At 38.1% G+C, this 18,017-nt stretch overlaps 1 protein-coding gene across 1 annotated transcript in view; it reads left to right on the top strand.

The window, feature by feature from the left end:
- The window catches only part of LOC121506994 (SH3 and multiple ankyrin repeat domains protein 2-like), a 351,623-nt gene that overhangs the window by 177,179 nt on the left and 156,427 nt on the right, over positions 1 to 18,017 (top strand). Inside the window, exons 12-13 of the mRNA XM_041783083.1 lie at positions 9,298 to 9,437; positions 13,227 to 13,340. Coding sequence (XP_041639017.1) covers positions 9,298 to 9,437; positions 13,227 to 13,340 — 254 coding nt within the window. The remainder of the gene's footprint in view (positions 1 to 9,297; positions 9,438 to 13,226; positions 13,341 to 18,017) is intronic.

Here is an 18,017-nt window from a genome sequence, read left to right as displayed (position 1 = left end):
CAGTCTGACTTTAAAAAAAAAAAAAAAAAAAAAAAAAAAGTTTCTTAATGCAAAGACTTCTCTAAATATACAATCAAATGTGTTGTTAATCACTGGAACTATCACATTCAGCGATTAATTATGGCTTTAAATTTTGAAATTTTACAGCTGCACTTCAGACTCGTTTCAAGCCATCGGATACTGAACACATATTTTAGTTTTAAAACATAATCCTAGCTCATCATAATCAATAAACCAATAATATATGACTCATTCTTACATTTTGCATATTCATAAAACTTCTCCTCCTTGGTTTTATGAATCTGCAAACTTTAATGTTAACGACATTAATCAGTGCTGAAATCTTGCCTTATTACAATATTATGTTATTAGAGAGATATCCTTTAACATTTCCCATTCACATCTGAAGGTTGCTTCCTTGTTACTGAGCTCCTTCATGATAAATCATTTTTATACATAAACTGTAGTGCAGCTTCCTCAGACACAGCCTGAGCACTGGGGAATTATGTGATCTACTTCAAAGAAATCCTTCCCATCCAGCCTGTTTTCTGACTTACTAAGTCAACAAACACAGTCTGATCATTTGAAATTCCTACATGGTTATAACTGGAATCAAACCCATGTCTCCACAAATTTAGTGCTAAATTATGAATGCCTTAAATTCAGAGGACATCGCTGCTACACATTTATGTTATTTTATGCATAAACATCACTTAAACCACCTTTCTTATCCATGCAGACTTAAGCTTCCATACATCACAGAATTTATGCCACTTTTTTGTCCAGGCACACTTTCACAGTCCACTAAAAACTCTTTGAACCACTTTTAGGTCCTGCTTCTCCATTTGAGACCCCCGGCTGTTTAACATAATGACTTTTAGATTATTAGATTAACAAAAAAGTTTATACGAGACTTTATGTATTGATTAAGGCAGGTATTGTTATAATTCAATATCTCACTATGTTAATTACTAATAATTCCCTCAGTGATTATTGGTGATTGATATAGTATAAAATTCATAAGGGGCTGCAGATTGTCTCCTGGTTAGGTTGCGCCCTATGTACAGGAGCAGCCAAGGTTCAAGTCCGACCTGTGACTCTGTCATCGCACATCATTCCCAACTCTCACTTCCCTTTTTCTGGCTCTATATACTTCCTGTGTCTACATTAAAGGCAAAAAGCCCCAAAGAATAAATCTTTGAATAATAAACTTGATTAAGTTTAGGAGAACTGATTTTTGTATAGACCAGAGGTGTCCTAACTTTTTCCACTGAGGGCCACATACAGAAATATTTAAGGGTGGTGGGGCAACTTCCATGTAAATCACCTTGAAGATAAAAACGTTATTAAAAACAATCTAATGTAGTTTAAAATATGCTTGGTGATGTGTTAGGCTTAGATGGCTAGTTAATGAATGACAAAGCAAATAGCCAATCATTTTAAGGATTTTGGGGTGGCTATTCAGATTTCAGGGGGCCTTCTGTGGTCACTGGTACTGATATTTGCTGCCATAATCCTTCAATAAAGATATAATTAATAATTTAGGTGCCAACATGTTTATCATAGCGTTGTCTCAATTCAGTAATTTTTAAAAAATCATCTTGTCAAAATGTTTGTTTACAGAATTAACATTTTAGCACAGCCTTGTGCTGAAACTAGGAGGTACAGTAGAGTCACATTGTACACATTTGGCCCCCAGACCACAGTTTGGACACCCCTGGTAAAGACAATGAGGAAGCTAAAGAGTTTGTAATTTATGGTGAAGGGGTGGGATTAAATAAAGCTTCATCTCATCCCACTCATTTCTAAATACCTCAACCAAATCTGTAAGCGTTCCTCTCTTTTGCTTCATTTTTACTTCTGCCAAGGAGGTTATGTGATCGGCAGGGTTTGTCAGTTTGTTTGTTAGTTTGTTTGTTAGTTTGTTTGTCAGTTTGTTTGTCAGTTTGTTTGTTAGTTTGTTTGTCAGTTTGTTTGTTAGTTTGTTTGTCAGTTTGTTTGTTAGTTTGTTTGTTTGTTAGTTTGTTAGTTTGTTAGCAACATAAATCAAAAAGTCATGGATGGATTTTGATGAAATTTTCAGGAAATGCCAGAAATGGCATAAGGAAGAACTGATTCGATTTTGGGAGTGATCTGGATCACTGTCTGGATTCAGGAATTTTTTTTAGGATTCTTCACTATTGGGAGATCAGGCTAATGGCGGAGGTCTGCACTCTCCGAGTGCTTTTCTACTTTTGTGTATTTTTATGTCTGTCCATGACTTGGTAATTAATTTTCTTTTTTCTTTGTTTCATTTAAAATGAACTACTACCCCTACATCTACAAATAAAGGCAATGCTAAGTTTGCAAATTAACAACTTTTGTTGTTTACTGTTCTTCTGCTCAGAATTCTCCATGGATTTTAAATCTCTGTTTCTAGTTTACTTGCGACAAATATCACCATCATATCTACCAAAATGTGTCTTAACAGTGAGGACGAGTTCCAGCTCAGCTCCAAGCAAAGCTGTGGCCCCTTTTCTGCATGTCCTTCCCCTCTCTGTCTCCCTGATGTCCTACTTTATCCACCTCCCTGTCCTCTACAAATTAAGACAAAAATCCACACAATAAATCTCAAGTAAAAGAAATGCAATGTGTATTGAATCTGAAAAAAACAAATCTAAATTATAAAAATAATTTTGAATGGCCTATTTGGATAACAGCAACCTCATACTGTCATAACAGTCTTGAATCCCCATGTTTTAGCAGCATGATTTAAAAAGAGGGAGATTCATGCATCTAAGAGTTACGAGTTTGTCCCAGTTCCATATTTTAAACTTTCTCACAACAGATGCTGTTGCTCTTATTTACATTAGATTTCCAACAGCTCTGCTTATTTTCAGTCAAACCTCTTGATAAAAACTGAAGTGTATAGTTTCCTTTCATTATCTTGTGTCTGTGAAGTTGTGAGGAGGGAGTGAGTATAGTGATGCTTCTTTGAGACTTTGGTTTTTCCCAGCCATCTGTGGTGAGAACTGCTGTTATGGAAGTTGACCACTAAGTGGCGCTATATCATCACTGCAGGTACATCAACCAGCACTGCTGCTGTCCTTACTGTAGTCACATCACCTCCATAAAGAGATAGATGAGGGCTTCCTTTTGTTGTACTGTGGCTTTTTACAGGTATAAATAAAACTGACGTAGTCATTTCATACAAAAATAGAGGGCATTAAAATGTATATTTTTATGAAATTATCCCCCTAATTACACTTTGCACACAGAGATTTGCTTAATATTTCCCCTACTTTCATTTCAGGTCTTATGATGATCATAATTCCTGGTTTCCCTGTAAGCAGATGAGAAAAAGCAAATTTAGATGCTTATCTGGAAGAAAAAGGACGAAAAATGTGTTCTACTTAAGGCACACACCAGCTTTTTGTCTCTCATATTGCTTTAATTACCTTTTATGTATTTTTTGTTCCAGACAGATCAGTAATTTTTCTCTTATATTAAATATTTCTTAAATGTCCTATAAAATCAGCATCAGTTATTATGCTCCTTATTTTACAGGATTTACTTCCTCTGTATATCAGAGAGAAAAGCTCCCTCACTATTTGCAAAACATAATTTAAGGCCTGCCTTTGCAAACTGAGTTTTAAAGTAGTGTTGCAGCCAGATATAACGGTTTTATTGTTGTATACATATTTTTATTTCCATGCCTCTACACTACCAGGGCCAAGGACATTATGTTTTCAGGTTGTCTGTGCGTTCATCTGTCTGTCTGTCCATCTTGGATGGTCTTGTAAATGTGATAACTATTTGAAGAATTGTTTGACTTGATCTGATTAGATTTTGGGGGTTAAAGGTCACTGTGACCTCACATATTTATAGGTCACTGTGACCTTGCACCAGATTGTTGCTTTGTAGGAGGTTTACTTTGAAGTATTGTCCTTTGAAGTGGCTTACCATTTGTTTTTTTAACAAAAGTTGTTTTGTTTTGTTGTTGATATTTATTTTATACATCACTTTGATCCCTATACACTTAATTAGCTCTGTACTTCAAATTCATACATCAACATACACCTGAACTTTTTACGATCCTGTAATTGTAAACCTCACAGTGCCTATTAAAAGTATTCACCCCTTTCATGTTTTAACCCTTTATTGATTTTATAAATCAATCATGCCAATATAATTTTTTTAACCAAAAAAAGAAAAAAACACTCTTTAATGTCAAAGTGAAAAGAGTTTTCTACTAAGTAATGTCAATTAAACAACAAAATTTAAGGTAAAATTAGTGACTGCGTAAATATTCACCCCTTTTATAATGGCTGACCTAATTCAACAGAGGTCCAGCCAAGAGCCTCAGAGAAAATGTTACTGAATGTATAAGTCAAGGGATGGATAAAAAAAACTCGAAGGCACTGAATACCCCTCAGAGTTCAGTTAAATCCACCAAGAAATGGAAGGAATGTGGTACATGTGTAAATCTGCCTAGATCAGGCCGTCCTCACAAACTGAATGACCGTGCAAGAAGGAGACTAGTGAGAGAGGCCACCAAGACACCTATGACTACTCTGAAGGAGTTACAAGCTTCAGCAGCTGAGATGAGAGAGACTCTGCAGACAACAACTGTTGCCCCACCAGTCAAAGCTTTATGGGAGAGTGGCAAAGAGAAAGCCACTGTTTAAGATAACTCAGATTAAATCTCAACTAGAGTTCCCCAAAGGGCATGTGGGAGACTACATGGTCAAGTGGAAGAAAGTTCTTTGGTCTGGTGAGACCAAAATGGTGCCTTTTGACCATCGGACAAGATACTATGCTTGACAGACACCAAATACTGCACATCCCCACATCATCCCTACATGTGGTGGCAGCTTTATGCTGTGGGGACGCTTCTCGGCAGCCAGCCCTGGAAAGCTTGTAAAGGTAGAGGGTCAAATGAATGCAGCAAAATAAAGGAAAGTCCTGGCGGGCAATCTTATTCAGTCTACAAGAGAACACAGGCTTGCGAGCTGATTTTTTTTTATCGTTTCCCATCAAGACAATGACCTGAAGCATACAGCGAAAGCTGCACAGAAATGGCCTAAAGACATCCAGGTGAATGTTCTGGAGTGGCCGAGTCAGAGCCAAGACCCCAATCCAATAGAGAATTTGTGGCTGGAGTTGAAAAGGGCTGATCATGCCCAATCTCTGTGCAGTCTGAGAGAGTTTGAGCAGTTTTGCAAAGAAGAACAGAGTAATATTGTAGTGTCCAGATATGCAAGCCTGATTGAGACCTATCCACACAGACCTAGTGCTGAGATTGCAGCCAAAGGAGCATCTACCAAATACTGACCTGAAGGGGTTAAATACTTGTGCAGTCACTTATTTTACATGACATAGTTTTGTGTAATTGACATTACTTTGTAGAAATTTGTTTTTTTACTTTGATACCAAAGAGGTTTAAAAAAAAACTGTCAAAAAAAGTCTTATTATATTGACCTCATACTGATTATGAAATGAATACAGGGTAAAACATCCAAGGGGTTGAATACTTTTATAGTATAACTACTGTATGATAGTTCCAGTTTATCCCAAATGCTGACAGAGGCGACTGTAGCTCAGTAGTCAGAATCGCTCCTCCCTCAGCTGTATGGTCAGTGCTTCAATCCCCAGCTCCTGCAGTCACATGTTGATGTGTTTTTGGGCAAGACACTTAGAGCTTCCAATTTGTTCCCACTTTTAAGTCAGTGGTGTGTGAATGTGTACAGATGCTTATGAATAGGATTAGCTAATACTGATGTCTGTTCTAAAAATGCATTCAAGTTATTTGAAGCAATATGAGATGTGTGTGAATGTGGAGTGAAAGGGAATGAATGGCTAAGTGATCTTTGGTGCAAAAGCGCTTTGAGTTGTAGACGTCAAGAAACACACTGCATAAGCTGAAGTCTGTTTACCATTTTATGTGACCATATTTTGCTGCTTTGTTACTTATCAGTTTTGATTTTTTGTGATTTTTTTTGTTCTCATTTTTACTTCTTTTTTTAAAGATCTATTTTGGTGTTTTTTGGTGTTTTTGCACTTTATCTGTAATTGCCTATGCACTTTCAAAGTTATTGTTTGTTTTAACTTGTTTTTGTAATCTGTCTCTGATTTTTATTTTTTTTATTTTTTTTTAATGATGTGTTCTGCTGACCTCTTGGCTAGGGCACCCTTGTAAAAGAGATCTTGATCTCAGTGAGTCTTATAAAGGTTCAATGAAATAAAATAAATGCCTTTTCTCAGACAGTAGGTCAGTGGATAGAGTCAGAAACAGGAATGAGAGAGAGGGGGAGGGACATGCTGGACGGTAACAGCAGGCCGGACATGATCCTGGGCCACCCACATACACAGGGTGCAACCTACAAGGCCATCTGCACCCCATCATTTTACTTCTTTATAACCAAAAAAACTAAAGAATTAACCACTGATTTTAGAAATACCCGTTTTGAACCCCAGGATAGCATCATTCATGGTGAAAAAGTTTGACATATGGACACGTACAAGTACCTGGAAACAGTGTTTGACTCACTACTGGAGTTTAGCGCAAACACTGAACTCAATGTCATAAGAAGAGAATTTGCCTGATGTGAAAGCTGAACCCTTTTTTAAAGATACATTTTGGGGCTTTTTCTGCATTAAGTCAGAAGAGGACAGTGGATAGAGTTGGAAACAAACTAAAAATATGCTCAATAGATTGATTGGTGATTCTAAATTGCCCGTAGATGTGAGTGTGACTGAGCCTGCATGTTTCTCTCTGCACGTCAACCCTGTGATTGACTGGTGACCAGTCCAGGGTGCACCCCGTCTCCAGGCTCCGCCCCTTTGGGACATCTAAACTACTGTAGAGTGTAAGAGTAGTGGTTTGTTATTTGATATCTTACCCCTCAAAGTGAATTAGTTGTCTCTAACATATGCTGCTGTTTGTTTTTGTTCAGATTGTTGGCTGTAATCTGAGTTGCCCCTTTTGGTATTAATAAAGTTTTTTGAACCTTGATTCTTGCAATTTATGCTGTATAAACTCAGTGTGCGTCAATCCGTTAGTGTGTAACAACAAGACAAAATCAAAGCCTCTCTGATTGTTCTTGTGTTGCTCTGATCTTCCTTAAGGAGTTCGTCACAATCAGACTTTTAAATGTTTTCTTTCTTTAAAGCAGCCGACTTCTGAGTAAGATAAATGTTAAGCTCCCTGTGTGGTCGTTTTAGTGTCTTGTCTCCTACCCAGAAGCCCATGCAGCTCTGTGGGTCAGAGCCTGCACACATTCTGCCCCACTTACTACGGCAGACACGTGCCTGCTGGCCTCTGAATATCTGCTCTTCATAATTGCTTAGTGCATGTGAGTGAGTGTATATCCATATGCATGAAGTCAGTGGAGCTGGATGTGAGAGCTTCTAGTGTGGGAGTGGGTACTGAGGGTGTACTAAAGGACAAAAGGCCTGTGTCTTATTTTGGAAAGCTCTGAGGCTGATGCAGGTCTTTGTTTAACCTTTTGAGCTTCCAGTGTTTTTCTTATTCTTACTGAAAAAGTTTTTGAGTTGTATAAAAAGGGTCACATGGATATTTTCTTGCAGTGATATTGTGTCAATAATTCATTTTTATTTTCTTTCATGTTGATTTAAGCAGAAATAATCTATTTCAAATACAACATCTCTCACAAGGAAGGACGTACTGAGTAAGAGAGAAGCAGTGAAATATTTATTTTAAAGAACAAACAGCAGACTTACATGATCAAAAATGACATCAAACAATAAATCAGTAGTCCAAAGCACTAGCTCTCACAGCAGCTGTCAGACAACTGTAGTTTAAAGTGCTGTACAAGAAAGTAGAAAAATGACTGACACAATGATAGCATGTCAGGAGGTTTGAAAGACAAACACACACAGATGTGAATTAAATAAAAGTTTTTTTGTTTTGTTTTGTTTTGTTTTGTTTTTCGCTTGTTTCTATTTATATTTACTGACCCAACTGCTGGGTCAGATAAATGCATTAATTGAACAGTTAACAGAGTTGAATCTAATCCCTATCCAGACATACAAGTGCAGTTTTCAGGATTTTCTTTTTTGGCTTGTTTATGATCGCCAATCGTACAACTGCATTTTATGTCCTTGCTGCTGGTTAATCAGTATGTTGGTCCTCAGTGCACAAAATCATCTTTGGCATTCAACATCCTGGACACCAATTCAGAGAACAAATCAGAATGAATAAAGAGATCTGTATGCCTTGATTTTTTTTTTATTTTTTATTTTTTTTGTGGTTTAGATGCTGGATTTCTCCACAGGGATGTATCCAAGGGTGGCAAGGGTGGCCAGTAACCAGCCTAGAAATCTGATTGGCCATCCCAATGGCCACTCAAAAATTCAAAGTTATGATTGCCTATGTGTTTTGCCAAGGCAAGATAGCCCTTTACATGGCACATTTGCTTTGTTTAGAACAGGAACACCTAGATGTAAGATCCCTTGTATAGATGTGGCTCAAGCTCAATTCACTTTTTAAAATCATTCATGGGTACTGATTACCCAGGCCCACAGTCTGGAGGGGCCTTTGGGAAGCCTGCAATAAAAGTGTGTTTTTCATTTATTTTTTCTTAGTATTTAGTGTCATTATTGAATCAAAAGAAACTACATGAATTGGTCAACAGACTGAAATTTGTATCAAATAGAGTGAAAAAAAATACTGTGTGGGGGGGGCTGCTCCTCCCTTGTTGGGTTTTTCTTTAGTTTGTGGTGTGTGATTTTTAATTTTAGCCCCTCCCCCTCAGCCTAACCCTAACCCTCTTTGGGTTATCTTTAACTTATGTTGTGCTTAAGTAAAATGTATCCCCGTCATTACGTTTTATGATTTTTATTCATAAAATTCTGCTGTTGTGAAAAATAGCCACTTACCGTAACCTCTGACAGTGTGCAGAGAGTTATGTGATTTAGTACGTTATTCTGGTTCTGGCTTAGGTAATGTATGTCACTTCCTGCCCCACAGTTGAGATTGCCCTATTGTAGAGGCAGCCATATCTTCTTGAAAGCTGTATGATAAATGATTTATTTGCTTAAATGTTACAAAACCTTTGTGTGTGTGTATGTGACTTATTAATCAAAATAAACACATTCCAAAAAAGAAAGTGTGTTTTGCATGGGATGTCATCTCTATGACTATACCACAATACTGAACCCAAATCTCTTAGAACCTCATTCATCTGTGCTTTGCCTCCTGCAGGATTTTTGAGTTTGCTGTTTGTCTTTTTACATTTTACTGAAAGTGTTAAAACCTTTTCTTACCTGTGTTGTCTTTTTCTTCCTCTCCTTCAGCCCGAGCAGTCACGACAAAGCAGTGGGCCCCAGGAGGAAGCTGTACAGTGCTGTTCCTGGCAGACATTTTGTGGTGGTTCGATCGTACACCGCTCAGGCCGAGGGAGAAATCAACCTGTACAAGGGCGACAGGGTTAAAGGTGAGGACGGAGATAACCTCAGGTTATTCTCTTGTTTTTTTTTATGTTATTTGGGGTCAGATCATGTTGATTTTATCTTGTAGAAGTGTAAAGGTTTTCTGTTTTTGCAAGGGTTACTTGAAATGGAGTCAAATAAAAGTGTTAGTATTTTCCTGTGAAGTCAAACAAAATAGAGTTAATCAATAAAATCCCCTTAAAACTGAATTAAGATCAACATGAACATGAACTTCTTTAAACACACTGAAGTTGGATCTCAGTGCTGACCCTAATAAGGGAGAGGAAAATAAAATAAAAAATCCCCCTGTTGGCAAATGAATAATGAATAACAAAATCAAAAGGCGAGTAAAAGCCACCGATTCATCTCTGCCTTCATTTCATGATGGTGTCTGAAAATGAGATGACTGGAAATCAAACGGCACATTACCATATCTGATGAAAATGAGTCTGCAGGCTCCTCGTATACAGAGGAATAAAATCCTCCTCATCTACAGACGTTAAATGTGAATGAGCTCAGACTCACTGCAGTTCTGTTTAAATGAACAAAAACTGAAATATTCACTGAGAAATCCAGCAGGACTTTTTTAAGCCCCAAACATCTGTGTTAAGCTTCTGCTAATGTCTAAATAAAATATCATAAGCCCCTCTGTGCATCTAACGGTTTATTTTTAAAGCTCAGCAGAAAGGATTTTGTCTGAAATAATCACTGAAACATATTGATTTTTAAAGAACTCTGTTATTTCTAAAGACAGAGTTTAGTGTTAGCCTCTGTGCAGCAAAACAAAACACTACACCAACTGAATAAATCCAGGGCCACAGAGAGACACAATGAGACTGATACATGGGAAGATATGGCCTCATCACAGATACATTGCATTCTTGAAACAAAATTTACCTGAAAACTTTTTTGTCAATGTGGAGGACAATCCTTCTGGTGATTTATAAATAGTGGTATCTTGTAGATTCTTCCTGTTAGTTTACAGTCCTCTCAGCACTGTCTGCAGCAGACTGACTGTGCTCCACACAACTGGACAATATGTATTTAATAAAAGAAGAGCAAAGACATGCACTTTAAGCTTTTCTTGGAGGAAAAGATGTTTATGCTCTTCCCGGGACTAGCTTTGGCAAAAGTTTGACAACTAGCTCCACTGGTAGTGAACAAGGAAAACTGCTGCAAACAACACCGTGTCTTTTGTTACTTTGATTGGCCCGTAACATTTTTTACAGACAGAACATTTGACCAACTGCCCTCCAAATATTTTACTAAATTTTTTTATTTTATTTTCATTTTTTCTGTAAGCTAAAGTTCTGCACAGCACAAAGAGCATCAGATGAGTATTGCTAGGATGAATGGCATATATCCCATGCAATGGATATGTGCAACAGTTTGTCTGGTGTTTCCAGTTATGTTTCTCTGCCTTCAAAATACAAGGGCTTGATGTCATTCAAGAGCTTCAGGGACAATTTACTCTACAGGGCAGAAAATTCAATGTTTAAAGGGTGCAGTGACAGCGAGCGTCTGATGTTGCACAATGAGAAGTGACATCTGTCACTTGCGTGCTGTTAGAACATGGTATAATGTTGAATGTTATTTAGTAAAGTTATAGGTCTAAAAATAACCCTGGCAAGTACCTTTGTGAGGTTAAAATCAGAAAAAAAAAAACACATCAAAAGTGCAAAGACTCTTAATGGACACTTCCAAGTTTGTAGTCAGCATTATTATCCTTTTAAATTTCTGTTGGTCTCAGATTGGGCTGCAGAGGCAGGCTTTAGACACTTGAAATGTTTTAAACCTCAGTGTCACCTCGTCCATGCTGGGTCAGTTGCTGGGAGCTCAGACTGTGTAAACAAAGTTTATCTAAAGAAGAGTTGTCATGATAACAGAATATCAGCTGGATACTGAGACAATACTTGAAACTGAAATGATATTGGCTCAAAGCTTAATGGATTAGTAACAGGAGGAAAGAACTACAATGCCTGTAATCCTAGAGCAGGGTCATCAAGTCCTTTCACACATGGGCCAGATTTAATCTTCACAGAGACTCTTTCAAATAAACCTAAATGAAATAAAACATTTTGTCCTAATTAACATATTGCTGTATTAGTATTTGTATTATCTTTCAAAATGCAGAAAAATGTTTAGGCATTAACAGTGAGATCTATTCCTATTATTTGTAATGCAGCAGTTTAAAAGGAGACAGGCCTGCCCAAAGAATTGGCTGGGACCCTGAAAACCCCAGAGAATGGGCCCTCCCAAATCGTGACACTTTTGAACCCCTTTTCAAAACTTTATTTGGTCATTTCTGCAACATTTTATGCCAATCTTAACCCTTTTTGATCATTTTTGCCACTTTTAAACCATTTTTTGCCACTTTTTTGCCCATTTGGCCACTTAACCCTTTTTTGATACTTTTCGTCCCTTTTAACTCATTTTTGAAAATTTTTACCCTTTTTTTCCTCTTTTACCAATTTTTTCAATATTTGAACCTCTTTCCTTGCCAATTTGTGTTCTTTTGTGATACTCCACAACCTATTTTGCCCCTTATCACACATTTTTGCCACTTACTAACTGCTTTTCACCACTTTAACTAGCTGTTTTTGCAACATTTTTGCCAGTCTTAACCTGTTTTTTAAAAATATATTTGAAAAATATTTTCTAATAATGGCTGACAAGTGATTTTTTTTGTCAAAACAGATCAAATGTTAAGTCATTCTAAAACTATTTCAATATTAATTGTTTTAGAGGTGGATGTAAAAGCTGCTGACATTTAAAGCCAAATGATACCTTTAAAACCACAACATCTTCTTTTCCTCCTTTTCCAAATTTAATCATCTTCAAGGGGCCAAATAGGAAACTTTGGGGGCCTGATTGGCCCTTTGGTCATGATTTGAGAAACCAGAGTCTCTTAATCGTTGTGGTGATGAAAGCTGGCACCACATTTGTCACCTACAACACGATCAGCTAACAGATAAAATCAGTGCAGTGGCCGGATTTCAACCTGTAGAGAGCAGTCACCACTGTATGCATATTTCTAACTGAACTAGTTTGTGTTCAAATGTTGACATTAGGGCCCAAATTGATCATTAACACAACCAAATACCCATGAACATAGGTTTTCAGTTTAGAGTAGTGGTAATGGGGTTTATTTACTCCTTAACTCCTGAGGGGACATTGAGTTTGTTCCCGCTTTTGTACAACTTGCTGCACATCATAGGTGTCGACACAAGCCCTGAACAGGATTCATGGACATGCACTAATGAAGAAATGTCAAAAAGAGGTTGCACATGATGAGCAAAAGACATTTTCCAGCTATGTGACTTCACTACAGACCTCCACCATCGTCAGAACAACTGATAGGAATGTCTCAGTGGAAATGTTTTAGTAAACAGGGAGCTCAGCATCAGATGAGACGTTCTGTGGTTTGTCATTGTCTGACATTTAATCACCAACTCTTACAAATGTTTTGCTTAAAATGCTTCTTTTTTATTGCTCCATGACACGTATTGTCACAGTCTTTTATTACAATATCCTAAACACCTTTAAAAACATCCTTTACCTTCTACTCTGGGAGTTTTCAGTCTCAGGTTTGATTTATTGTGAAGCCTCTGCTTTGTTGTTGTACTTTGTATTCAAATGTGACATTTAACTGAAGTCTTTAAATGATCTCTGGGGATGCACTGTTCTCTTCTGTCATCCTGGGCTCTAAAACTATTTTTCACTGTCTTCTTGCCTCCCCTTGTCCTCCCCCTCTTCCTTTTCTGTCCTCTCTCCTCTTCCTCCCATCGGTCCAGTTCTGAGCATCGGGGAGGGGGGTTTCTGGGAGGGCAGCGCCCGCGGCCAGGTGGGCTGGTTCCCAGCCGACTGTGTGGAGGAGATCCCGGCCAAGGCCACTGAGGAGAGGAGCTGTGAGTAACACAATTGGGGTTGGAGGTGGGACACTGACTTATTATGTAGGACACAAGCTGTCTGCCAAACACCCGTGAGTTTGGAGACAGAGAGAGAGAGAAGGAGAGAAACGGGGAGGTTTTGTTCAACACTGAGGGGGGCGATACTTAGGTTAGGACGTTTACACCATCATAGGCTTCACTTCCTGATTTCTAGGGTATTTTATACACTACTGTCTAGTGGAACTGTCTTTATTACAGTCATGTGAATATGTTTTAGGCATGTAAGGCACTAAGGATTAATCACAGGCACAGCCCGGGGCTGGGGGGGGGCAGTCAAACTCGACACACGTCAACACCTGTGTTGCTCAGGTCAGGTCAAGGTCAACCTTGACAGAATCTCTTTTCTCCAGGACTTTTCACCCATGGTAATACTCCCAAAGACTGTCTACTTTTTTAGGGACCTCAGGACATCCACAGCATGACCAGGAGTACGTGGCAACCCTACGACCAACCTGGACATTACCCTAGGCCATGCATACTCATCAAGTTTGTCCAGTAGTCCACCCTAAATGCGTGGACTTTGTTAATTTTTTAAATGATTCTTGTCCCATAAAGGACATCCAGAGCACAACCTGGGTTGTATCAGTCCTCCTTCCTGCTAATGGTGCCCTCATGCGGCTTATTTGCACCATCTATGCTTTAGTTCAGTCTCAATTTTTGGCCTAAACATGTGCACAGTGCTGTATGTGAAGAAAAATTGAGATAAATTAAATCACCGTGTTAAATGATAAAAATAGAGCATCCTGCAGCAGGTTCACATTCAAACAAACGCTCAATAAACAAAATCTATAGTCCTATACAGGGAAGGCTGGTTCAAATGCCATAACTGTAGTGTTACAGACTGCAGAGATGACAAAAAAACTAAGGCTGACTACATATCAGACAATTTTAGGCCTTATCCTGGGCCTGAGCACCCCCACCCCTGAATGGTTGAAGGAAGGGGTGATTTCATGGTTCGTCACACTTAGTGTTATTTTGTTTTTGAGGGAATTTGTGTCAGTCTATTCTGTAGAGCATTTATGAGGTCAGGCACCGATGTTGAACAAGAAGACCTGGCTCACAATCTCTGGTTCAGTTCATCTCAAAAGTGCTCGATGGGGTTGAGGTCTGGGATCTGTGCAGGCCAGTCAAGTCCTTCAACACCGAACTCATAAAACTGTGTCCTCATAGTCCTTGCTTTGTGCACTGGGGCACAGTCATGTTGGAAAAGAAAAGGGCCTTTCCCAAATTGTTGCCACAAAGTTGGAAGCATAGCACTGTCTAAAATGTGTTGGTATGCTGAAGCATTAACATTGACCTTCACTGGAGTTAAGGGGCCTAGCCTAAACCCTAAAAAAAACAGCTCCATACCATTATCCCTCCTCCAACAAACTTCACAGCTGGCAAAATGAGTCAGGCAAGTAATGTTATCCCAGCATCCATCAAAACCCATACACACCCACCTGACTGCCTGACTTCATGATTGGTCATTCCACAGAACACATTTCCATTGCTCCACAGTCCAGTGTCAGTGTGCTTTACTCCACTCCATCTGACGCCTGGCTTTGGACCTGGTGATGTGAGGCTTGCATGCAGCTGCTCAGACATGAAAATTCATTTTATGAAGCTCCAGCCACACAGTTTTACTGCTTACATTAGTGTCAGTGGAAGTTCAGAACTCTTCAGCTATGGAATCAGTAGAGCACCATGCACCATTCACCTTTGTGGCTAAGTTGCTGTTATTCCTAAATGCTTCCACTTTCTTATGATACCACTTACAGTTGACTGTGGAATATCTAGCAGGGATGAAAATTCATGAGCCGTCTTACTGCAAAGGTGACATCTATCACGGTACAGCACTTGAAGTCACAGATCACCTCAGAACGACCTATGAGGTATCACGAATGTTTGCACATGGAGACTGCATGGTTAGATGCTTGATTTTATACACTCCTATGGCAACAAGTCTGATTGAAACACCTGAATACTTTCGTCTATATAGTGTACCTTGAATGTTCTCTACCTAATCTCAGCATGTGTTTTGACTGATAATACACACAGAGGAGAAAAAACATGGATTTTTTTTTTAATGTCCAACAGTCCATCAGTTACATTTTAGTCATTTTTTAGTCTCTGTGACGAAAACTAAACTAAATTTTCATCAGAGTTTTATAATCAGAGCAAGGTTTTTAACTATAGTTAAAAGTTAACTGAAGAACATTTTTAGTCCTAGTTTTAGTCTATGAAATTGCATTGGTCACAACTGAGGTGTGCATTGGTTTATTTTCCTACCACCAATTGAGACAGTGGCAGTCCAATCTAGAATTTGGATATCAAAAATGTATATTTATGATTTCTGATTGGGCTGCCTAGGCAGGTGAGGGAAGAGAGAAAAGGGAGATGCAGGAGAAGAGAAATGTCATCAAATACAGTTCACAAATATGACAATGAGAATAACCACAACTGTGCCCTGAGCCAGGTGGACTATTAGAAAAAAAAGACCAGCTTTTAGCCCAGTTATATTCTACCTTCTCTGCCTCAGTAACTTTTGTTCTAGCAATAAAAAGTAGTTTTTTAGTGTATCTTGATTTTCTTTGCACAAACTTAATCTGTAAGGCTGCAAATAAATGAATAAAGCAAAGTATTGTGATATTGTTTTCTAAAAAGCCCCCATTGATACATTAAAATAATTAAAATGTCCTTTAATTTCCCTTGAACACTTTCAATCACAATGACCTCAATAATCATTTTGCTGAAGGAATACATATATTCTATCAGAATTTCGCCAGTTAAGTACACATACTTTGTAAAAGTAATTCTATATTTAATGATTTGAACACAGAAAAAAGCTAACTAAAGTTACTGTTTTAACCCTTTAAATCATGATATATATTGTAGGAATATTTCTATTGTTCATGTACACAAATGCATCTGTTTTCTTGTGCATGGTTGTATTGGCAACTCAGTTTTATATTTCTGCATGTCAGTTTGGACTGTGTTTCTTCATGCTCAAAATTGATTTATATCTGAAATTAACTTGCAGGCATGCACATGCATGTTTGTAAGATGCATTCTTCATCTGATCTCTGTTTCTCTGTCCTGCCAGACCTGCAGCTGCACAGCTACAACACAAACACAGACAGCTGAAATTCAACTGTCAGCAAATGCCAGCATTCTTTAAAGTCAGCGTCTCCTAAAGATCAACACGTAACATTAGTGTCTGTTACAGACCAATGCAACAGACAGAGCTGTGACCTGTTCTCTACCTTTCCATTCATTCTTGATGTCTGGAGTGTTGACTGTGACCTCTGCAATACTACTAAATGAATGATTCATAGAAACATGTGCACAGAGAGGTTTAACCTTGTTTTCCACTTGTTAATGATCAACAAATAGAAGTATGCTTGTATTAAACCCACAGCAGGTGGGAGCTTTCTGATAACCCAACATTGTATTTCAGTGTGATTCTAAATGTTCAAGTGTAACCTAAAGCATCAGAGTGTAAAGAGCATGCATGTATACAGGCTGGGTGCTTGTGTACACAATAATGTCTTTTAAACAGCACCAGTGATAGCCTGGAGCCAGAGTATTATATTTTTGGTTTGCACATCCATACATCTACAGGCCATTCTTAAGAACACGTTGGACCCTACTTTGACAGCATTAAGCATACTGTCTACAACATGTTACACTTCAAAGTCCTGAATTCAGATTTTATGTTTTATTTAGTAGAGTAAAATGTTTCATATGAGTAGTTTTTAATAATGCTGATATTGTGCTTGCATTAATATGCATTGTGCAAGTTTTGCTTTTGATATCTTATGTTTTGCATGTGTTCATGCGTTTAGAAGAAACAGCTGCTGTAATTGTTAAAAAGTACAGTACTGACTAAAAGGATGTAGAGGAGTAGAAACATAAAGCACCATTAAATGCAAATAGAAGATTAGAAGCTATTTCTGAAGTATATGCAGATGAAGAGAGACAGAAAACACAGAGACTATATCCTCTGCTTATGGGCTCCTGCTCTAAACACTGAGCTACACTGGTGCCCCAAATATATTTAATTGATTTCTATGAACAGAAATCAGTTATTGTAAGCAATTTTATTAAATCAAGACCTATTTAGTTCAAAAACATAATGAATTCTGGCAGGGATTTTCTAAAAGACTTTCTTCCTTTTTATGCACCCACCTGAAGGAGTCTGTGACAACAATTCTAACCTCTGACTACAGGATAGTCAGTCATGACGAGTTATGCAGTTAAATCACATTTAACCCATTGTGAAGGGCTGCCTCAAGCAAAAAAAAACTCCTCCTATTCTGGCTTTGGCTTTGAAGGATTTCCATCAAACTTTGCATAATCGTCTACTCTGACTCAAGAATGAACAGATTTGATTTTGGAGGCCAAAGGTCAACATCAGTGGGCCTTATGTTCATCCCTTGCTCAGGAGTGCAATGTCAATATACTTTGCCCAAATATCCACACTCACTCAAGGAAACACTGAATAGATTTTGAAATTAAGAGGTATTATATGCCTTTTAAAAGGCATATAACCACTAGGTAATTGTTCCCATTTTCTTTTAAAGATATAGCATGATTGACCTCTGTTTAACTCTCAGTTTATAGTTAAAACTGGAGTACCCATTAACAAGAACA

The sequence above is a fragment of the Cheilinus undulatus genome, linkage group 1 (assembly GCF_018320785.1).
Source record: "Cheilinus undulatus linkage group 1, ASM1832078v1, whole genome shotgun sequence".
In the NCBI taxonomy this organism is placed as follows: Eukaryota; Metazoa; Chordata; class Actinopteri; order Labriformes; family Labridae; genus Cheilinus; species Cheilinus undulatus.
Note: the sequence above shows the minus strand (reverse complement) of the source record. Positions and strands in the feature narration are given on the sequence as shown.